The sequence below is a fragment of the Sphaerodactylus townsendi genome, linkage group LG01 (genome assembly GCF_021028975.2).
Source record: "Sphaerodactylus townsendi isolate TG3544 linkage group LG01, MPM_Stown_v2.3, whole genome shotgun sequence".
Classification (NCBI taxonomy): Eukaryota; Metazoa; Chordata; class Lepidosauria; order Squamata; family Sphaerodactylidae; genus Sphaerodactylus; species Sphaerodactylus townsendi.
Genome location: NC_059425.1, coordinates 134,985,949 through 135,005,923, shown reverse-complemented (window position 1 = coordinate 135,005,923; position 19,975 = coordinate 134,985,949). Strand labels below are relative to the sequence as shown.

Genomic DNA, 19,975 nt, shown 5'->3' with positions numbered 1-19,975 from the left:
GTGGGGGGGGGGGGGGGTGGGGGGGGGGGGGGGTGGGGGGGGGGGGGGGTGGGGGGGGGGGGGGGTGGGGGGGGGGGGGGGTGGGGGGGGGGGGGGGTGGGGGGGGGGGGGGGTGGGGGGGGGGGGGGGTGGGGGGGGGGGGGGGTGGGGGGGGGGGGGGGTGGGGGGGGGGGGGGGTGGGGGGGGGGGGGGGTGGGGGGGGGGGGGGGTGGGGGGGGGGGGGGGTGGGGGGGGGGGGGGGTGGGGGGGGGGGGGGGTGGGGGGGGGGGGGGGTGGGGGGGGGGGGGGGTGGGGGGGGGGGGGGGTGGGGGGGGGGGGGGGTGGGGGGGGGGGGGGGTGGGGGGGGGGGGGGGTGGGGGGGGGGGGGGGTGGGGGGGGGGGGGGGTGGGGGGGGGGGGGGGTGGGGGGGGGGGGGGGTGGGGGGGGGGGGGGGTGGGGGGGGGGGGGGGTGGGGGGGGGGGGGGGTGGGGGGGGGGGGGGGTGGGGGGGGGGGGGGGTGGGGGGGGGGGGGGGTGGGGGGGGGGGGGGGTGGGGGGGGGGGGGGGTGGGGGGGGGGGGGGGTGGGGGGGGGGGGGGGTGGGGGGGGGGGGGGGTGGGGGGGGGGGGGGGTGGGGGGGGGGGGGGGTGGGGGGGGGGGGGGGTGGGGGGGGGGGGGGGTGGGGGGGGGGGGGGGTGGGGGGGGGGGGGGGTGGGGGGGGGGGGGGGTGGGGGGGGGGGGGGGTGGGGGGGGGGGGGGGTGGGGGGGGGGGGGGGTGGGGGGGGGGGGGGGTGGGGGGGGGGGGGGGTGGGGGGGGGGGGGGGTGGGGGGGGGGGGGGGTGGGGGGGGGGGGGGGTGGGGGGGGGGGGGGGTGGGGGGGGGGGGGGGTGGGGGGGGGGGGGGGTGGGGGGGGGGGGGGGTGGGGGGGGGGGGGGGTGGGGGGGGGGGGGGGTGGGGGGGGGGGGGGGTGGGGGGGGGGGGGGGTGGGGGGGGGGGGGGGTGGGGGGGGGGGGGGGTGGGGGGGGGGGGGGGTGGGGGGGGGGGGGGGTGGGGGGGGGGGGGGGTGGGGGGGGGGGGGGGTGGGGGGGGGGGGGGGTGGGGGGGGGGGGGGGTGGGGGGGGGGGGGGGTGGGGGGGGGGGGGGGTGGGGGGGGGGGGGGGTGGGGGGGGGGGGGGGTGGGGGGGGGGGGGGGTGGGGGGGGGGGGGGGTGGGGGGGGGGGGGGGTGGGGGGGGGGGGGGGTGGGGGGGGGGGGGGGTGGGGGGGGGGGGGGGTGGGGGGGGGGGGGGGTGGGGGGGGGGGGGGGTGGGGGGGGGGGGGGGTGGGGGGGGGGGGGGGTGGGGGGGGGGGGGGGTGGGGGGGGGGGGGGGTGGGGGGGGGGGGGGGTGGGGGGGGGGGGGGGTGGGGGGGGGGGGGGGTGGGGGGGGGGGGGGGTGGGGGGGGGGGGGGGTGGGGGGGGGGGGGGGTGGGGGGGGGGGGGGGTGGGGGGGGGGGGGGGTGGGGGGGGGGGGGGGTGGGGGGGGGGGGGGGTGGGGGGGGGGGGGGGTGGGGGGGGGGGGGGGTGGGGGGGGGGGGGGGTGGGGGGGGGGGGGGGTGGGGGGGGGGGGGGGTGGGGGGGGGGGGGGGTGGGGGGGGGGGGGGGTGGGGGGGGGGGGGGGTGGGGGGGGGGGGGGGTGGGGGGGGGGGGGGGTGGGGGGGGGGGGGGGTGGGGGGGGGGGGGGGTGGGGGGGGGGGGGGGTGGGGGGGGGGGGGGGTGGGGGGGGGGGGGGGTGGGGGGGGGGGGGGGTGGGGGGGGGGGGGGGTGGGGGGGGGGGGGGGTGGGGGGGGGGGGGGGTGGGGGGGGGGGGGGGTGGGGGGGGGGGGGGGTGGGGGGGGGGGGGGGTGGGGGGGGGGGGGGGTGGGGGGGGGGGGGGGTGGGGGGGGGGGGGGGTGGGGGGGGGGGGGGGTGGGGGGGGGGGGGGGTGGGGGGGGGGGGGGGTGGGGGGGGGGGGGGGTGGGGGGGGGGGGGGGTGGGGGGGGGGGGGGGTGGGGGGGGGGGGGGGTGGGGGGGGGGGGGGGTGGGGGGGGGGGGGGGTGGGGGGGGGGGGGGGTGGGGGGGGGGGGGGGTGGGGGGGGGGGGGGGTGGGGGGGGGGGGGGGTGGGGGGGGGGGGGGGTGGGGGGGGGGGGGGGTGGGGGGGGGGGGGGGTGGGGGGGGGGGGGGGTGGGGGGGGGGGGGGGTGGGGGGGGGGGGGGGTGGGGGGGGGGGGGGGTGGGGGGGGGGGGGGGTGGGGGGGGGGGGGGGTGGGGGGGGGGGGGGGTGGGGGGGGGGGGGGGTGGGGGGGGGGGGGGGTGGGGGGGGGGGGGGGTGGGGGGGGGGGGGGGTGGGGGGGGGGGGGGGTGGGGGGGGGGGGGGGTGGGGGGGGGGGGGGGTGGGGGGGGGGGGGGGTGGGGGGGGGGGGGGGTGGGGGGGGGGGGGGGTGGGGGGGGGGGGGGGTGGGGGGGGGGGGGGGTGGGGGGGGGGGGGGGTGGGGGGGGGGGGGGGTGGGGGGGGGGGGGGGTGGGGGGGGGGGGGGGTGGGGGGGGGGGGGGGTGGGGGGGGGGGGGGGTGGGGGGGGGGGGGGGTGGGGGGGGGGGGGGGTGGGGGGGGGGGGGGGTGGGGGGGGGGGGGGGTGGGGGGGGGGGGGGGTGGGGGGGGGGGGGGGTGGGGGGGGGGGGGGGTGGGGGGGGGGGGGGGTGGGGGGGGGGGGGGGTGGGGGGGGGGGGGGGTGGGGGGGGGGGGGGGTGGGGGGGGGGGGGGGTGGGGGGGGGGGGGGGTGGGGGGGGGGGGGGGTGGGGGGGGGGGGGGGTGGGGGGGGGGGGGGGTGGGGGGGGGGGGGGGTGGGGGGGGGGGGGGGTGGGGGGGGGGGGGGGTGGGGGGGGGGGGGGGTGGGGGGGGGGGGGGGTGGGGGGGGGGGGGGGTGGGGGGGGGGGGGGGTGGGGGGGGGGGGGGGTGGGGGGGGGGGGGGGTGGGGGGGGGGGGGGGTGGGGGGGGGGGGGGGTGGGGGGGGGGGGGGGTGGGGGGGGGGGGGGGTGGGGGGGGGGGGGGGTGGGGGGGGGGGGGGGTGGGGGGGGGGGGGGGTGGGGGGGGGGGGGGGTGGGGGGGGGGGGGGGTGGGGGGGGGGGGGGGTGGGGGGGGGGGGGGGTGGGGGGGGGGGGGGGTGGGGGGGGGGGGGGGTGGGGGGGGGGGGGGGTGGGGGGGGGGGGGGGTGGGGGGGGGGGGGGGTGGGGGGGGGGGGGGGTGGGGGGGGGGGGGGGTGGGGGGGGGGGGGGGTGGGGGGGGGGGGGGGTGGGGGGGGGGGGGGGTGGGGGGGGGGGGGGGTGGGGGGGGGGGGGGGTGGGGGGGGGGGGGGGTGGGGGGGGGGGGGGGTGGGGGGGGGGGGGGGTGGGGGGGGGGGGGGGTGGGGGGGGGGGGGGGTGGGGGGGGGGGGGGGTGGGGGGGGGGGGGGGTGGGGGGGGGGGGGGGTGGGGGGGGGGGGGGGTGGGGGGGGGGGGGGGTGGGGGGGGGGGGGGGTGGGGGGGGGGGGGGGTGGGGGGGGGGGGGGGTGGGGGGGGGGGGGGGTGGGGGGGGGGGGGGGTGGGGGGGGGGGGGGGTGGGGGGGGGGGGGGGTGGGGGGGGGGGGGGGTGGGGGGGGGGGGGGGTGGGGGGGGGGGGGGGTGGGGGGGGGGGGGGGTGGGGGGGGGGGGGGGTGGGGGGGGGGGGGGGTGGGGGGGGGGGGGGGTGGGGGGGGGGGGGGGTGGGGGGGGGGGGGGGTGGGGGGGGGGGGGGGTGGGGGGGGGGGGGGGTGGGGGGGGGGGGGGGTGGGGGGGGGGGGGGGTGGGGGGGGGGGGGGGTGGGGGGGGGGGGGGGTGGGGGGGGGGGGGGGTGGGGGGGGGGGGGGGTGGGGGGGGGGGGGGGTGGGGGGGGGGGGGGGTGGGGGGGGGGGGGGGTGGGGGGGGGGGGGGGTGGGGGGGGGGGGGGGTGGGGGGGGGGGGGGGTGGGGGGGGGGGGGGGTGGGGGGGGGGGGGGGTGGGGGGGGGGGGGGGTGGGGGGGGGGGGGGGTGGGGGGGGGGGGGGGTGGGGGGGGGGGGGGGTGGGGGGGGGGGGGGGTGGGGGGGGGGGGGGGTGGGGGGGGGGGGGGGTGGGGGGGGGGGGGGGTGGGGGGGGGGGGGGGTGGGGGGGGGGGGGGGTGGGGGGGGGGGGGGGTGGGGGGGGGGGGGGGTGGGGGGGGGGGGGGGTGGGGGGGGGGGGGGGTGGGGGGGGGGGGGGGTGGGGGGGGGGGGGGGTGGGGGGGGGGGGGGGTGGGGGGGGGGGGGGGTGGGGGGGGGGGGGGGTGGGGGGGGGGGGGGGTGGGGGGGGGGGGGGGTGGGGGGGGGGGGGGGTGGGGGGGGGGGGGGGTGGGGGGGGGGGGGGGTGGGGGGGGGGGGGGGTGGGGGGGGGGGGGGGTGGGGGGGGGGGGGGGTGGGGGGGGGGGGGGGTGGGGGGGGGGGGGGGTGGGGGGGGGGGGGGGTGGGGGGGGGGGGGGGTGGGGGGGGGGGGGGGTGGGGGGGGGGGGGGGTGGGGGGGGGGGGGGGTGGGGGGGGGGGGGGGTGGGGGGGGGGGGGGGTGGGGGGGGGGGGGGGTGGGGGGGGGGGGGGGTGGGGGGGGGGGGGGGTGGGGGGGGGGGGGGGTGGGGGGGGGGGGGGGTGGGGGGGGGGGGGGGTGGGGGGGGGGGGGGGTGGGGGGGGGGGGGGGTGGGGGGGGGGGGGGGTGGGGGGGGGGGGGGGTGGGGGGGGGGGGGGGTGGGGGGGGGGGGGGGTGGGGGGGGGGGGGGGTGGGGGGGGGGGGGGGTGGGGGGGGGGGGGGGTGGGGGGGGGGGGGGGTGGGGGGGGGGGGGGGTGGGGGGGGGGGGGGGTGGGGGGGGGGGGGGGTGGGGGGGGGGGGGGGTGGGGGGGGGGGGGGGTGGGGGGGGGGGGGGGTGGGGGGGGGGGGGGGTGGGGGGGGGGGGGGGTGGGGGGGGGGGGGGGTGGGGGGGGGGGGGGGTGGGGGGGGGGGGGGGTGGGGGGGGGGGGGGGTGGGGGGGGGGGGGGGTGGGGGGGGGGGGGGGTGGGGGGGGGGGGGGGTGGGGGGGGGGGGGGGTGGGGGGGGGGGGGGGTGGGGGGGGGGGGGGGTGGGGGGGGGGGGGGGTGGGGGGGGGGGGGGGTGGGGGGGGGGGGGGGTGGGGGGGGGGGGGGGTGGGGGGGGGGGGGGGTGGGGGGGGGGGGGGGTGGGGGGGGGGGGGGGTGGGGGGGGGGGGGGGTGGGGGGGGGGGGGGGTGGGGGGGGGGGGGGGTGGGGGGGGGGGGGGGTGGGGGGGGGGGGGGGTGGGGGGGGGGGGGGGTGGGGGGGGGGGGGGGTGGGGGGGGGGGGGGGTGGGGGGGGGGGGGGGTGGGGGGGGGGGGGGGTGGGGGGGGGGGGGGGTGGGGGGGGGGGGGGGTGGGGGGGGGGGGGGGTGGGGGGGGGGGGGGGTGGGGGGGGGGGGGGGTGGGGGGGGGGGGGGGTGGGGGGGGGGGGGGGTGGGGGTGGGGGGGGGTGGGGGGGGGGGGGGGTGGGGGGGGGGGGGGGGGGGGGGGGGGGGGGGTGGGGGGGGGTGGGGGGGGGGGGGGGGGGGGTGGTGGGGGGGGGGGTGGGGGGGGTGGTGGGGGTGGTGGGGGGGGGGGGGGTGGGGGGGACGGTGCTGCTGGGTCAGCAGTGCATTACTACATCTCCTCGCTTTACATTTTACCCAGAAAAGGGGGGCGAGAGAAATGCTAAGAGGCCCGATTTAAAGGGCGGCTTGTCTCCTCCGCTTCGTCTGGTCAAGCTGAAGCCGAGCTGCTTGTGTAACATTCGAACTTGGTCTGCGGGGTAAGGGAAATTCGAGGAGCTTCTTGCACTGCGTTACAGGCAATATTAGACACACATTGAAGCAGAGAAACAAGATCCGATAGCGAGGCACACAATTAAAACCAATGCAGAGCTGTACAATAGCACTCAACCATCCTCCCGGCCAGCCAGCTCAGAGGCTGACCACCAATGAGGCAAAACATCATACTTCAGATTAGATACAACTTCTTGCAGCTCCGCATTACTTTCATTATAGAATCAATTTGGGAATTATCAGAAGATTAAAAACAACACATATTATGTACATTCTCACAACCCTTGGTGATGTAATAACAATAAGTAATCAATAAGCGGCTTACGATTGTCTAGGGTGGCTAAACGAAGTTCCTGCTGCTCGGGAGGCCAGGGCATCCAGAGCCCGGTGGAGGCAGAGTTGATGGACTTAGCATGGGGCACAGGCCAGCCGGCCAATAGTCTTAGCATTGTAAGAGGCGAGGTCCGGGGACTCCCACTAGGGAAGTTAGAGGGAGGCGAACTCCGCTTCAGGAGAGGGCGACAGCGTCCGCTCGACAGGAAGGGTCGAGGCAGGCCGGAGCCTTGGCCCGGCTGGCGTCGGGCTCCAGGGGTGGAGCCTGAGGGTAGGAGCCCGATGGTGAGAGGCGACTGAGAGCAACAAAAGAGTTCCGGCGAGGGAGTCGGGCGGGAATGTAGTTGATATGTTCTACTCCCGCTTGGGTCCAGGAGACCAACCCCACAGGGGAGCAGGATGTTTCGAACCACGGGGGGAATGTCACTCCATGTGCAGTTCCAATTGGCGAGCGACAAATGGAGCCCGGGCCGGTTCCCGTTTGGCTGTGCCGGTGATCTCTTGAGCGCAGAGTGTTAGAGTCGTGGTTAGCGACAGTCTTGAGTGACAAGGGAGAAGCGCCCAGCCGGGAGGGTTTGGGCAGCGGGTTCCCCAGTGGCTCATAGAGTATCTGATGGATGAGAGGCATTCATAGAAGGGGCTTAGCCCAGACTCAGCTAGGAAGTCTCCGGGTGCTACGCAGGCGGGGAGCAGGCAGGAGCTTAGCAGGCTCCCGACTCCTAGAGTACTGGCCCAGAGCAGAAGGATGAGAGCGTTGGCAGCGGCAGCAAACTGCTCCCAGATGTTGGTCTGGTGGCTACCGTCAGGGGTGGCGATCGCCATCGCCGGCGGGAGGCAGCAGAGCAGGCAAAGGATGGTGGCCGCCCGAGGTTGGCGGTGATGATATCAAAGAAGGCGGCACAGAAGGTTCTGGGTGTCTCGGGGTGGTCTTGCTAGGCGCTTGTGACTCTCTAGGAGGCTTGGCTGGTGGTGGCCTTGGCGTCTCCCCAGGTCATTCGGGTCTTTGGGCGTTGGCGACGGCGTTCCTGTTGAGGAACCGCTGGGCGGATCCTTTAGAGAGATAATGTTCCATCTCCCGGGATAGAGGTTGGTTTCCTCCTGGCATGCCAATTTCCATGGGTTGGCCTGTCATGTGAGGCTCCCGGAGTCCCACAGGGACCTGTAGGAAGAGGGACTGAAACACACCCCCTTTCCCAAGGTTAGGGGCCCGGAGTCCCGCCAGGCTCCAGTTCGTACCAGAAGGATGGCGGGGAGAATCGGGATCAGTTTAGAAGTTTAGAATTTAATATAAGAGGCTTGTTTTGCAGCCTGTAGAAGGTTGCACAATTTAATGCAATCCTCCACAGAGGGGCCGCCTACCTCCTGGGGGCACGCCTACTCCTCTTTCTTTAGTTGTTTGACAGGGGAGGAGGCAGGAGGTAGAAGCGACCCCTGGGTGGGAAATTAGCTTCAGAGAAGCGTCATCAGGAGTGCGTCCAAGGCGAGGGTCCGAGCCTCGAGAGAGAGAGAGAGGAACAGAGGCGGGTCCTGGGGGAGATTGTGGAGTATGCATGCTTAATCCAGCAGCAACCTTAGCTTACAAAGGGGGCTTTGGAAGCGCCTTTTGGGGGGATGGAGTGCATCGGGGAATGAAGCAATCAGGCGATTAGAGGCAGATTCCTCGCACACACAAAAGGAGAAAGGAGGGGGTTCTCTGCAAGGGGAGTTGCACTTACCGTGACCTTGGTGGCTAATGCAGGAAGCTGGATGGTGCTAAGAATTTTGTGATCGAATTATCTTTGGGAGATGCCGCCCGCCCGAAACCACTTTCGGCCAAAGCATCTTAGAAGTGATATTAGTGCTATAATGCCATCACCACTGGAAGCCCAAACTGGTTTACTGTGGGTGAGTTTGGTGTGGCAGCCTCCCTTTTTTAAACTGGGGAGCCTGTCCTGGCAGTGCTGCGGTATCAGGGCAGACCCAGGGTACCCCTAATCCAGGGAGGAGCCAGTCCCAGCCAGTGGCCCTCCCGCCTCTACTGAGTCGAAAAAACAGAAGAGGAGGAGAAGAGAGAGGGAGAGAGGGAAACAGTTTTTTCTTACGGAAATTAGAAAGTAATTTTAGGAGGCACAATTGGGATCAATGATCTGTGGCAGCTTTACCCATCCCAGACCAGAGTCGTTTTAACCTGACTCATGAGGTCCCCTTCCCCAGAGGTTGACATGGATGTCTAAAGCTTGATGGGTAGGCCGGACTGTGAGCTGCCGCTTTCGAGCCCTGGAGCTGTTAACGTGGCCAGGCCCGGATGCTCCCGTCTACAGCGGTTTATCTCCACCCCAGATGTGCGGGCAAGCCTCGGTCGAAGCCACTGGGGCCGGGCCACTTTCGGCTGCTCCTGATGGCCCGGTAACATCAGCGCCCGTGTCCCACCAGCGACCCCCTTGAACTTACATCCCCTTCTATGGCCGAGCTCCAGGTATGAAGTGAGGAGCTCCCGATAAGAAGCGTCTCCACCGCTTTCGACGGCAGTGAGTGTAGAGCTGCTTGCCATGTTGGCTGCTGGGAGCTTGTAGCCTTGCTATTGGGTCAGAAGCTTGGCCCGGGCAAGCGCATGGGGCAAGAGAATCCCAACTGGCGCAGCTGGCTCCGGCAGAGCAACTCCTGTGGGATGTTTGTCCAGACTTGGGGAGAATGGATGGGTCCTTGGTGCGTGGAGTCGATCACTCCGGGGACGATGAACAGTCCCTGTGTGCAGCTGACAGGAGGCCTTTGGCAGCTTACCAGCCCAATAGTCCAGTGAGGGATAGGGCTCGAATCATACTGGGTTGGGGCGACAAGAACCTCGTGGGGGAACTTAAAGGGAGAGATGGGCTGGGTGCATGCCCGGCGAGATGCCCACGAGAGGGGTGGTGGTTTTGGCAGGGAGCCTTGGTGTTTGGGTCTGCTCTGAGTACTCTCTCCTCACTTGGTCCTGGGCTGGGGAGGCGCCCAGGCGGGAGTTTCCCGGCGGGACAGTCGTTTCTCAGTGGAAGCCTTTCTACAGCAGCGTGGGCACGGGTTTTAGGTGGCCTTCTCCTCTTGGGGGAGGACCCTCCCCTCCATCCCAGCGGGGTTGTAGGCCCCCCCACCGGGCTACCTACACTCCCGCCCGAGGAAGTGTCGGATCTGCCGCAGTTAAAGCAGTCATCCTGAGACTGCCTTCCGCCCGGTGGAAGTGCTGCTGGCCGAGGGGAGGCTAGCTTGGTGGGCGGAGGAGAGTCCGATGTCCTAGCAGAAGCCTTAAGCATGTCGGCCAGTTCCAGGATTTTTTTACCCAGAGCCCGTGATTTGCCCTGCGGCACTCCGTGGAAGCGTTCTCTTTTACTTGAGGCGCATGAGGAGCTTCGTTTTGGGCCTCTTAAGCTATCTACCTGCCTCTTGAGCGCTTCCCTGGAGCCTGTTGTTCACAAAATGCGGCACTTAGGAGCTCTTGGAGGTTTTTGCAGGATGGTAGAGAAAACTCTGGGTTGGCTGGCGGCGTTGGGGACTTTGACAAATGCCTTATAGAAGCACTCCAGAAGCGACCGTAAGGGTTGTACCTCAGGCAGGACAATCCTGATACGTTGGGGTTGGCGAAAAGCATGAAACCGATAAAGCTGGCGGACTGTGAGGCGCCGCCCGGGCGGCTCCCCTACTGATACATTGCTGGCGGAACTTCGCTTTCCCAGATCACAAATTGTGCAGGGCTCAGGAGCATCGCGAGCGGTGGTTTTCAGTGCGTCAGGAACCATTAGGTGATTCCCTCGCATGATTGCCTCCAGCATGCCTCTCCACGTAGGGGAGCTGAAGTGATTCCCTACGTCTACGCATGCAGCTTTTCTTGAGACTCAGTGAGGATGTTATAGTTTAAAGGGCGGTACTCGACAACTTCGCCGAATGACGCCACCCTCCCTTAAGTTATCTGTGAAATAGGCTGGCGGGGACGCATAATGCAAGAATCTCGGCATGCCGTCTTCCGGTCAGGAGTTTCTTTCTTCTGCAGATGTCGTGGCTAATACGTTCTGCGAGAGTTTCGAAACCAGCGCCATTACCGATGGCGTAGGCGGAGGTGCAATTAGCTTCGAGGAAAATGAAGGCGGAGCAAGGAGGAGGACTGGCTGTAGCCGCGGGAGAGTTTAGAAATGGGTGAAGAAGGAGCAAGGGCAAGGGGCAGAAGGGAGGGACAGAGCGTCCAATTTAGTGGATAGAGAAAATTCCGGGAGGTTGAAATTGAAGGGTGAAAGATGTCGAGAAGGAGGCTGACCTACAGCAAAGGGAGCCATATGGGTCATTGCAGGCTGATGGCGACAAAACATTGTCTCCACGTCCAGTAGCAGCGACATCGGTCCCGGTAGCGAGGCTCTAATGTCTGAAGAAAGAGTGTCGCCCGATGTTTTCCCAGTCATTAAGATTCAATGTCCCCCCTCTGGGTACCATGGACACTGAGCTTCCAATCTCCCTCAACCAATTTCGCGCCAGCTCCCTTCTCTTCTGGGGACCCTGCCGCATTTTAAGCTAAGCAGCTTTCAGTTCGATCCAGCGTGCTTGTCATAAGCCCTGCTTTTGCAAGCTCCCAGCCTCCACCGGTGTTCCGTCCGGGACTGAGAGAGAGTGTCCCTGGGGCCAGCAGTGTCTCTGGATCACGCCGATCCAGAGGGACGAGAAGGCACGATACCAACGGTGGTCCCTGGATCGCGCCGATCAGCCGGACTTCGGTATCGTGGCCCTTCCCCAGGCCGGCCGGTGAGCAGGGTGGAGGTTTGAGGATTCCCGAGGTTTCGGCACCAGCTTGTAGTGCGAAGCCGCAGCGGTCAAGCGTAAAGAAGCGAGAGGCAGGTAAGGCAGCGGAGATAACATCTGGTGGGAATCGCCAGCAGGCCGGGGAGCCCGGAGGTCCGATGTTCCTAAGCCCGGAGTCTCCCGCATGCCCGGTTCCTGGCACCTTTTATTGTTATTCTATCGGGTGCGTGTAGGAGGGAGGATGAGGGGGAGTTCGGGGAGTAGGGGAGGCGGGAGGTCGGGAGATCATCATGTGATGCATGATCTCACCTGGCTACGTGCGGAGAGGAGCGTAAGCGTCTGAGCCTAATCCTCACCTGGGGGCAAGACCATTGTCCCTGCGCCCGGTGATTGAGCCAGACAGTTCACTTGACCCGTGACTCATAGGGGATGAGAATTGGGGAGTCGCGGATCGCGACAGAAGGCCGTAGGTCCGTTGGCGTCCCAACGTTCTACCACGGTGCTGCTGGGTCAGCAGTGCATTACTACACACCCATTGACTTGGACTCTGGGGAATCACTGAAAGGGCCATCCAGTGGGCAAGAGAAACAGAGTAGCTGTGACTCAGCAGCCTGACAATGCGGCAGAAAACCGTCCCCGCTGACTCCAGCAGGTTGCTCAAATGTGCAAGCACTTCCAGAATGGTGGCAAACAGCTCCTCAAAATCAGGATCCATGACGGTTCACCAGGATGTTTCTGTGGAAGGACGTAAAGTCTTAACTTTGCGATGGTGTTGCACAGTTCCTCCGACTTTGCAACATGCTCATAAACAATCGGAATTTCACGTCTCCAGCCATGGGAAAGGGAACCAATCAGGGCAGATGGGTGGATGACGCACAGAGTCGAGCCTGCCCACTGAGCTCTGGTAAGGAGAGCCGAGCCCAGGATTGTGCGGATTAACGGCGAATCAAACTCATGTGCCAACTTTTCGCGGCAGCCAATAGAATGCGAAGCAAGAGGAGGTGTGCCCAGCACATCCCGGTCTCTGAGCTCGGCTAAGGAGGATCAAGCTTTGCTGCTGTGCGGAACAACAGTGAGTCGAATTCATAATGAGAAATTCTGGCCAACTCAAGTCGAGCTCAACTGAATCTACTGTGGGGAATCACTCCTAGAAAGCAAGTTAACTTTATATCTTCAGGAATACATTCTCACAGACATGTAAGTAATGGCTGTTTGACTGGCCAATAGGTCAGCTCGTTAGAACATGACCTCAACATCTCGTTTACAATCAAACAGATAGTTTACACTTTCATGACTGGTTGTGACAGACACTTGCAAATACCAACAAAATGTCTTCCTTTCAGCTCCCTCCATTGTCCAGATTTCATGGCCATACTTAGTAATAGGGAAAACTATTGTGTGAATTAATTTGATCTCTTGGTTGTGTTCTCCCTTTTGGTTGATGATAGAGATAAGGAATAGAAAGCCTTCAACAATTTCAGTTTCCTCATTGTCCACCCTAAAGCTAAGTTATTTTGCAATGGTCATTACTTTTGTTGTCTTGCTGTTCAGCTGTAGCCCTGCTTTGGCACTTCTTTAATTTTCAAAAGTAGTTGTTTCAAGTCTTTGCTATTTTCTGCCAGTATTGTAGTATCACTGGCATCTCTCAGATTACTAATGTTCTCTTTCCCCCCAATTTCCCCTCCACCATCTAAATCAAATTCAGCTTTCCTTATGATATTTTCGGCATACAGATTGAAGAGATTGGGAGATAAAAATACATTCTTGTCTAACATTTTTGCCAATTGGAAACCATTCTGTTTTTCCATATTCTGTCCTAAAAGTAGCTTCTTGTTCAGAGTACAGGTTGTGCATCAAAACAATCAGGTGCTGTGACACACCCATTTCTTTTAAAACCAGGCATAGCATGTTGTGACGGACTGTAGTTCTGTCTGCAGCTGTTGTTGTTTACCTTCAGAGTGTGGCACAGGAAACCTAGGAATAGAAGAAGCCACCTGATTGGCTGTGGCCTCCTGCACTCTGGGCAAGTACAGGGTGATGCAGAGGTGGGAGAAGGATATCCCCCTTGTGAAAGGCTTTTGGTCTGAAATGTTGCGGCTGTTAAGTGCTGGCTGCCTTAACTGAGGGAAAACTAAACTCTGAGGGGAATAGTTCAGCCAAAGAGAGTGATTGATTCTACGGGTTATCAATCTGAGTGCTCTGTGAAAGCAACCATGCACAGAAGCTGTATACTGATGTGGTTAAGTTTATTATGAGAGCCAAGTTGAAGGCTACACAAACCAGGATAAGAATTGCTTCTAAAGAGAGGAGAGTTCTAATGCATCAGTGGGTTTGCGGTATAGGGATTTGCTTTAAGTTTACCTCAGTAAAGAGTTTATGTTTTATTTTGACAGTTTTTCCTAACTGTGAGGGCTGTATGAGGGTACAGTGAAAAAGTACCAAGCCAGGATCTTGTATGCAAATAGCCAAAAGCTAGCTAGAACATCTAAGCAAAGAAACTGTACAGACTGTGAACCATCTATGAAACTAACATCTGTCTAAATTGAACTAAATGATTTTAAATGCTGTATTGAAGAAACCCAAAAAACTATAAGTCTCTGTGCCAAGCTCTCTTGTGAATAGTGCATATACCTTTATCCTGCCTAGTTTAACTCATCCACATCCATCTCCCAGTTGTTATTCTCTCTTTATCTCCTGTCTGTTAAATAATTCTGTTTAAGTTATATCTACCTCATGTCTTTATTTTATTTGTGCCTTTGTGAGGGGAGTGCCTGTGGAAAAGGAAAAGAAAAGTCAGTGGGCATCCTCCACCTTCTGGGAAGTATAATAGGACTGAGGGGAAGTGCCTTCTACCTTATGCTACCATTATTAGAGGCAACCTCAGTCCCTGAAGGGAAAAAGGTGGGGAAAACCTGAGTGAGTGGTTTCCCTGCTTGAAGAAGTATAGAAGGTGGGGGAGGGGTCTGTCTCACTTGTCATGTACCACACAGTCAAAAGCTTTGCTGTAATCTATGAAACAAAAGCTGGTTTTCTTCTGAAATTCTCTCATATGCCCTAGTAACTAATATAAATTTTCAATATGATCTCCAGTGCCTCTTCCTTTTCTGAATTCAGCTTGAACATCAGGCATCTCTCATTCCATATAGCATAGCAGTTTTTATTGTAAGATTTTGAGCACCATTTTATTTGCATGAGAAATTGATGCAAATATGCAATAGTTCTTGCAGACTTTGATGTTTCCCTTTTGGGAACTGGAATGTAACTTGACTGTTTTCAGTCTGTGAGCAATTGTTTTATTTTCTGTATTTGTAGGCATATTCTTTTCAAGATTTTGATGGATTCCATTTCTATGGCTTGAAATAGCTCGATTGAGATTCCATCTACTCCTGGTGATTTATTTCTCCCAACTGCTCTGAGTGCACCTTTCACTTCACTTTCTAAAATAGTAGGTTCTTCTTTAAAAGATTCTTCTTAGAAGGAATCTGTTATACTTTTGTCTCTTTTGTATAGTTCTTCAGTGTATTGTTTCTACCATTTCTGTCATTTTGTCATGTTCAGTTTATGCATTTTGTTGATTTTTCAGCATGCCCAACTGTGCTTTAAATTTCCTTTTGATTTCTTGGATCTTGTGGAACTGATCTCTTGTTATTTGTTTTTTGTTGTTCTCTTCTATTTATTTACACTAGTTATTATAATAATTCTCTTTTGTCTTTGTGCATGAGTTGCTGGAATGCTACATTTAGACTTTTGATTCTGTTTCTGTCACCCTTTTTCATTTGCTTCTCACCTATCTGTAGCAATTTTAAGAGTTTCCTCAGTCATCCATTGAGGCTTTTAATTTCTTTTGGCTACAGGAATAGTCTTAGCTTATTATTCCCTGATAATATCTCTAGTTTCAACCCATAATTCTTCTGGTTTACATTCTCTTGCATTTAATAATGCAGATCTGTTCTTTGTGTGGGGTCTCTCATCTCGAAAACTGGGTTTAATTCCCCACTCCTCCACATAAGTGGTGAACTCCAATCTGGTGAATCGGATTTGTTTCCCCACTCCCACACTTGAAGCCAGCTGGGTGACCTTGGACTAGTCACAGTTCTCTCAGAACTCTCTCGGTCCTGCCTATCACACAAGGTGCCTAGTATATGTGTGTGGGGGGAGGGGAGATCATTGTAAGCTACTTTGAGACTCCTTAATCATAGAGTGGGGTATAAAAAACCAACTTGGGGGTACCATCTTCCAGCACTATATCTTCTTTCATGTTGGATTGTCTTATCACAAGGTTTTTGATGTAAGACTTGGTTTACCATTGCCTTTTTCTGCACAGTACTAACCAGATTTAGCTATAGTGGCACTGCTGTAGTCTACAAATTATCTTCTTCCAGCGATACCTTCCACTACTGCTTCTGTTCAGTAGTCCCCATCACCATTGTAACTTGTCAGTTTCCTTCTGCTGATTTGGCCATTGATCCCTGAAGGGAGTTGGACATATCTTAGTCTGGTGTCTAAGTTGTGACCACTGTCTTGAGTGACTGTTCTACGAGTTTAGCCTCTTGTCAGAGTCTAGACCCCTTAAGTATTGCTCCCAAGTTCGCAGACACAACAAACTCCCTCACCATGTTAAAGTATGCATTCAAATGAGGGATCTTTAATATAGCTATATAAATTATAAAAGGATAGTAAGAATGTCATTAAAACTATTTATTATTGTTATTTTTCTTTAGAACTGGAAACAAGAAGGTTAAAGAAGCCAGCCACAGATATAGTACTGGTGTTTGTACTCATAACTGGAGTTATTGTTTGTGTTGGTGTGCTCTTTGCCATAGTGTTCATCATTCTTAACTGGTACGTAGACAGCATCAAAGTATAAACTATGTTAATCCTGCCTAGCCAGCCAGATGAGCCAAATCAACCCTGGCAATCAAGGGAGTGACAGATGTCGCGGCCAGATCTCCCTCACATCCAACTATGTTAATCATGTTACCCAACTGGAAGGTCTTAACATTTACCTTTTCATTTGTTTGCTTGTTCAGAGAATGTATATGCTGCCTCTCCAGAGACCTGCATGAGGCTGCTGAGAGAAACAGTACCTTATAATCATAAACATAACATCAATTATGTTAGTATTAAAAATAAGGAATTTTATATTTTAATAAACACCAGAATGGTAGCAAGACAAGTCAAAATACTTCATTGGTATGTCCAAGTGCAAAGATAACGGAGGGGGTTGCTAGCACAGATGGTCTCTAAAAGTGAAGGGTGAGAACAGGATATTTAAAAGTGCCAGTCATAGACATTTTCTCACTTGAGGTGAGAAGTCAAAATGAAACACATGAACCTTTGGTTACCATTTGAATGACTCATGCAGGAAGAGGTTTCCTCTCTAGAATATGTCATTCAAAATAAGTGCTTCACATCATTTCTTGGTCAAGGATGGCTCTGGGTTTTAAGATGTGGACAGAGATTATTTAACTATTGACAGGCAATAAAGGTGTCCTGAATCTATGAGGTCTAGAGAAGGCTTTAAAAGACAATTGGAGTGAAGCTATAAAGGAGAGGAAGTAGTGTGATGACGCACTGAAAAGTTAAGGGAAGACAGCAGTTCTAAGCACAGGGAACTGCATGGCCTCACAGGACTGTATCAGACCCTTTCAGTTCACAGATTCACCACTTTCACTTATTTGTGGTCTGCATTAAAACAATGTGATGTTGTTAACCCTGATCACCCAATCCCTTCCCATCTGTGAACTCAGTCAACACACAGGGATGACAAGGGGGTACGAATGTCCCCCTACCTGTTCATGATCCCCTTAGCTTGAGCAAGCATTGCCAGGTGACTAGTGTGGGCCAGTTGCACTGTTAGGTCTAAGCCAGAAGACTTTCAAGGCCACTAGACCTGGACAGCTTGTCTGGTGGCTGCCGCCATGTTGCTTGTCTGGTGGCTGCCAATGCAGGGTGTGGTAGTAGCTATTGTTCAGTTTGTCTGGGTATGGTGGTGAGGGCAGCAGCAGCTGCACAAATAATCTGGGGCAAGCTTCAGTTGCCATTACTGTGCAATTCATCCAGGCCTAATTCTAGTGCCAGGTAGTTGTATGTTTCACTACCTCACGTATCCAGCCAGCCCAGTGACAAGGTTGCAGCAAAACCAGGCAGCACACACAACTTGACTGGAGCTCCTTCCATTGGGAGAGGGAGCTAGAGAGATGAAATGTGCAGGGGAATGGTCGGCCATTTGGCCTCCCAGTCTGTCTCAACCAGTATTCATGGATTTCACCATTCATGGTGATCCCAGGAATGGAACTTCTATAAGGGTCTACTGTAGGAGAAAATTCCAGATGGATAACTGTAGGAGGCAATCAGTGGCATGGGGGCCAGGAGAGAAGAGGAAAACCAGTGTGGTAAAGTGGTTAAGAGCAGGTGCACTCTAATCTGGAGAACCGGGTTTGATTCCAGCTCTGCCACTTGAACTGTGGAGGCTTATCTGATGAACCAGATTAGCTTGTGCACTCCAACAAATGCCAGCTGGGTGACCTTAGGCTAGTTACAGTTCTTCGGAGCTCTCTCAGCCCCAACCACCTCACAGGGTGTTTGTTGGGTGGGGGAAGGGAAAGGAGATTGTAAGCCCCTTTGAGTCTCCTTAAAGGAGAGGAGGGGGGATATAAATCCAAACTCTTCTTCTTCTTACTCCCCCACTTTTCAGTTGGTGTAAGTCTGTTCTGCTGGGAGGGGGGTTCCCAGCTTGAAAGAGCACTGGGAGTTGACTAATGTTCACTCTGCCTCCCAGAACACCCCCCCCCCCCGCACACACACACACACAAACACAGTGTAGCGGAGGCCTGCCGCCACAGCTGCCATCTTCCAGGTTGGGCTGCCATGCATCTGCATAGTAACCTAACGCCAAGATAAGTGATCCAATGCCAGCATCCATGCCTCTTTGTATAGCACAGTGGGCACAGACGTAGGTATAGGGCTTTTGCTATTTCCAAGGTGGTTTCAGCCCCCTGCGCTGCAAGGTTGCACTCTTACTCTGTATCAATAAAATGAAATGCCTCTTTGTAGAACAGCAATATTTATTCCAGCATAAGTTATATAGCTCACTTCATCAGATACATAGGCCGAATTCCCACTGCAAATTTAATCTAGATACAACCAAGTTTCAAAAGAATCGGCACCTTTTCATCCAGGTTCCAACATCCTCACTGCAACATGTTTTTAGTGAAGACGTCTAGGCCTACCCCTTGGGGGTGCCTGCTGTCAGGGATGCAATTGTTAAGCTAGCAGCACCAAAATTTCAGAGTCTCTTTACGAGACCCTCCTGATGATACCACCCAGGTTTGGTGAAGTTTGGTTCATGGGGGCCAAACTTATGAACCCTCAAATGTGTAGAAGAAGAAGAAGCAGAAGAAGCAAGCCTTTATTGGCATAGACAACAGTACAACAATAATAAAAAATGGATTAAAAAGCATATACAATACAGGAAATACATGTTAGGTCGAAGGAAATCTACTGGCTTTTCACCTCAAATGTGTAGCCCCCATCTCCTATTAGCTCCCATTGGAAACAATGGGGGATGGCGGCACCCCCTTTGGGAGTCCATAGCTTTGGATCCCCTGGACCAAACTTCACAAAACCTGGATGGTTTCAGTAGGAGACTCTGCTGATGATACCACCCAGGTTTGATGAAGTTTGATTCGTGGGCGCCAACGTTATGGACCCTCAAATGTGTAGCCCCCATCTCCTATTAGCTCCCATTAGAGTGTTTTTTCCAAAAAGGCACATATACAAGCAGGTCCGGGAAAATCCCGTGGTAAAGGGGGGGAGTGCCAGAAACGGGATTGATCTGTGTTCCGCGGTTTGGCAGTGGGGAGATTGCGAGGAAACCTGGATTTTTCTGGTGACTATCCCAGGATTAATCGCAAGTGGGAAATCACCCACAGCACTATAAATTTATTGGTCCCGATGTATGTACACAACAACAAAAATAGAGCTGGGTGTTACAAAACAAGATTTAGTACAAAGAGCAATCAGTTCATTCAGTGTGTGTGTGAAACATTTAGAATAGTTAGATAATGAAGATATAAATCCTGGTCCTGGATGAAATGAGAGGGGATACCTCTCTTGCAGCTCTCTTCTAAGGTATTTTTTGGCTCCAGCACTAGTAAAAATCATCCCATATTTTTGTACTGATTTGGTTCTGATTTGACTCTGCAGGGAAGCTGTAAAAACCTTCTGGCAAACAAAAGTTTGGAAGAGCAAAGAAGAAGTAGTACACAGCTCATACGCTTCAATGAGAACCACAGACGACTTCGGGCAAGTGCCTACAGCCGATAATTCTCAGATATCGCAACAAGGAAGTGGCGGTCAGGAGCAGGGTTCCTACCAGGAGTGGGCTGCAGAAGAAGGAGAAAATTAGAAGGAAAAAAAAGAGATTATTTTTTAAAAGGGGATTATATTAAAAGTATGCCCAAAATATTAAGAATATCAGTTCTGAGAAGTGTTTTTGCTAATCTGGTGAAATCTCGTTTATGAATGTTGCAATGGTGTAAAACTGCACCAACCATATTTAAAGATTGATTTCAGCTGGTGTTGTTGTGGTCCACAGCTAAACTCTTCCTCTGCATGCTCTTGAAAACAAGAAGCGAAATTTGTCATGAGGTGTTCACCAAACTCACCAAATAAATATAATGGCACTCTGGTTCCTAGCATTTCTCTGTCTGTGAGGTATTTCATGCTTTATGAGATTGTGGTGGTGGTGGTAAAGACATGCAGCATCCCAGAATGGTCACGCTGGTGTAAATGAACCTCAGAACACACAGCTATACATCCCAAGTCTGTTAGAAATCAGTTGCCTTGTAGACTTAACTTTGCATTGGAGGTAGGCATGAATGTTTGAGTTCTGCATGACAAATATATATATTTTTGCATAGTTCAACTTTCATTTGTCTTCCTCACTGAAACCAAAGTGATGTAACATCAGGGTAACTTACTCACTTATAGGTAAGGTGCTGCGATGAACAAAGAATTTTTTTCCTTCCAGTAAATAACAACTCAGTTGGTCTT

The 19,975-nt window shown here is 60.9% G+C and overlaps 1 protein-coding gene across 2 annotated transcripts in view; it reads left to right on the top strand.

Annotated features, from left to right (window-relative positions):
• The window catches only part of SPACA1 (sperm acrosome associated 1), a 49,523-nt gene extending 29,913 nt beyond the window's left edge, over window positions 1-19,610 (top strand). The window contains exons 6-7 of one of the 2 annotated variants that reach the window (XM_048508377.1): window positions 15,640-15,760; window positions 19,127-19,610. In XM_048508377.1, coding sequence (XP_048364334.1) covers window positions 15,640-15,760; window positions 19,127-19,328 — 323 coding nt within the window. In that variant the 3' untranslated portion in view covers window positions 19,329-19,610. The remainder of the gene's footprint in view (window positions 1-15,639; window positions 15,761-19,126) is intronic. The other variant, XM_048508386.1, reaches the window with a different exon arrangement.
• The last annotated feature ends 365 nt before the right edge of the window (window positions 19,611-19,975 follow it).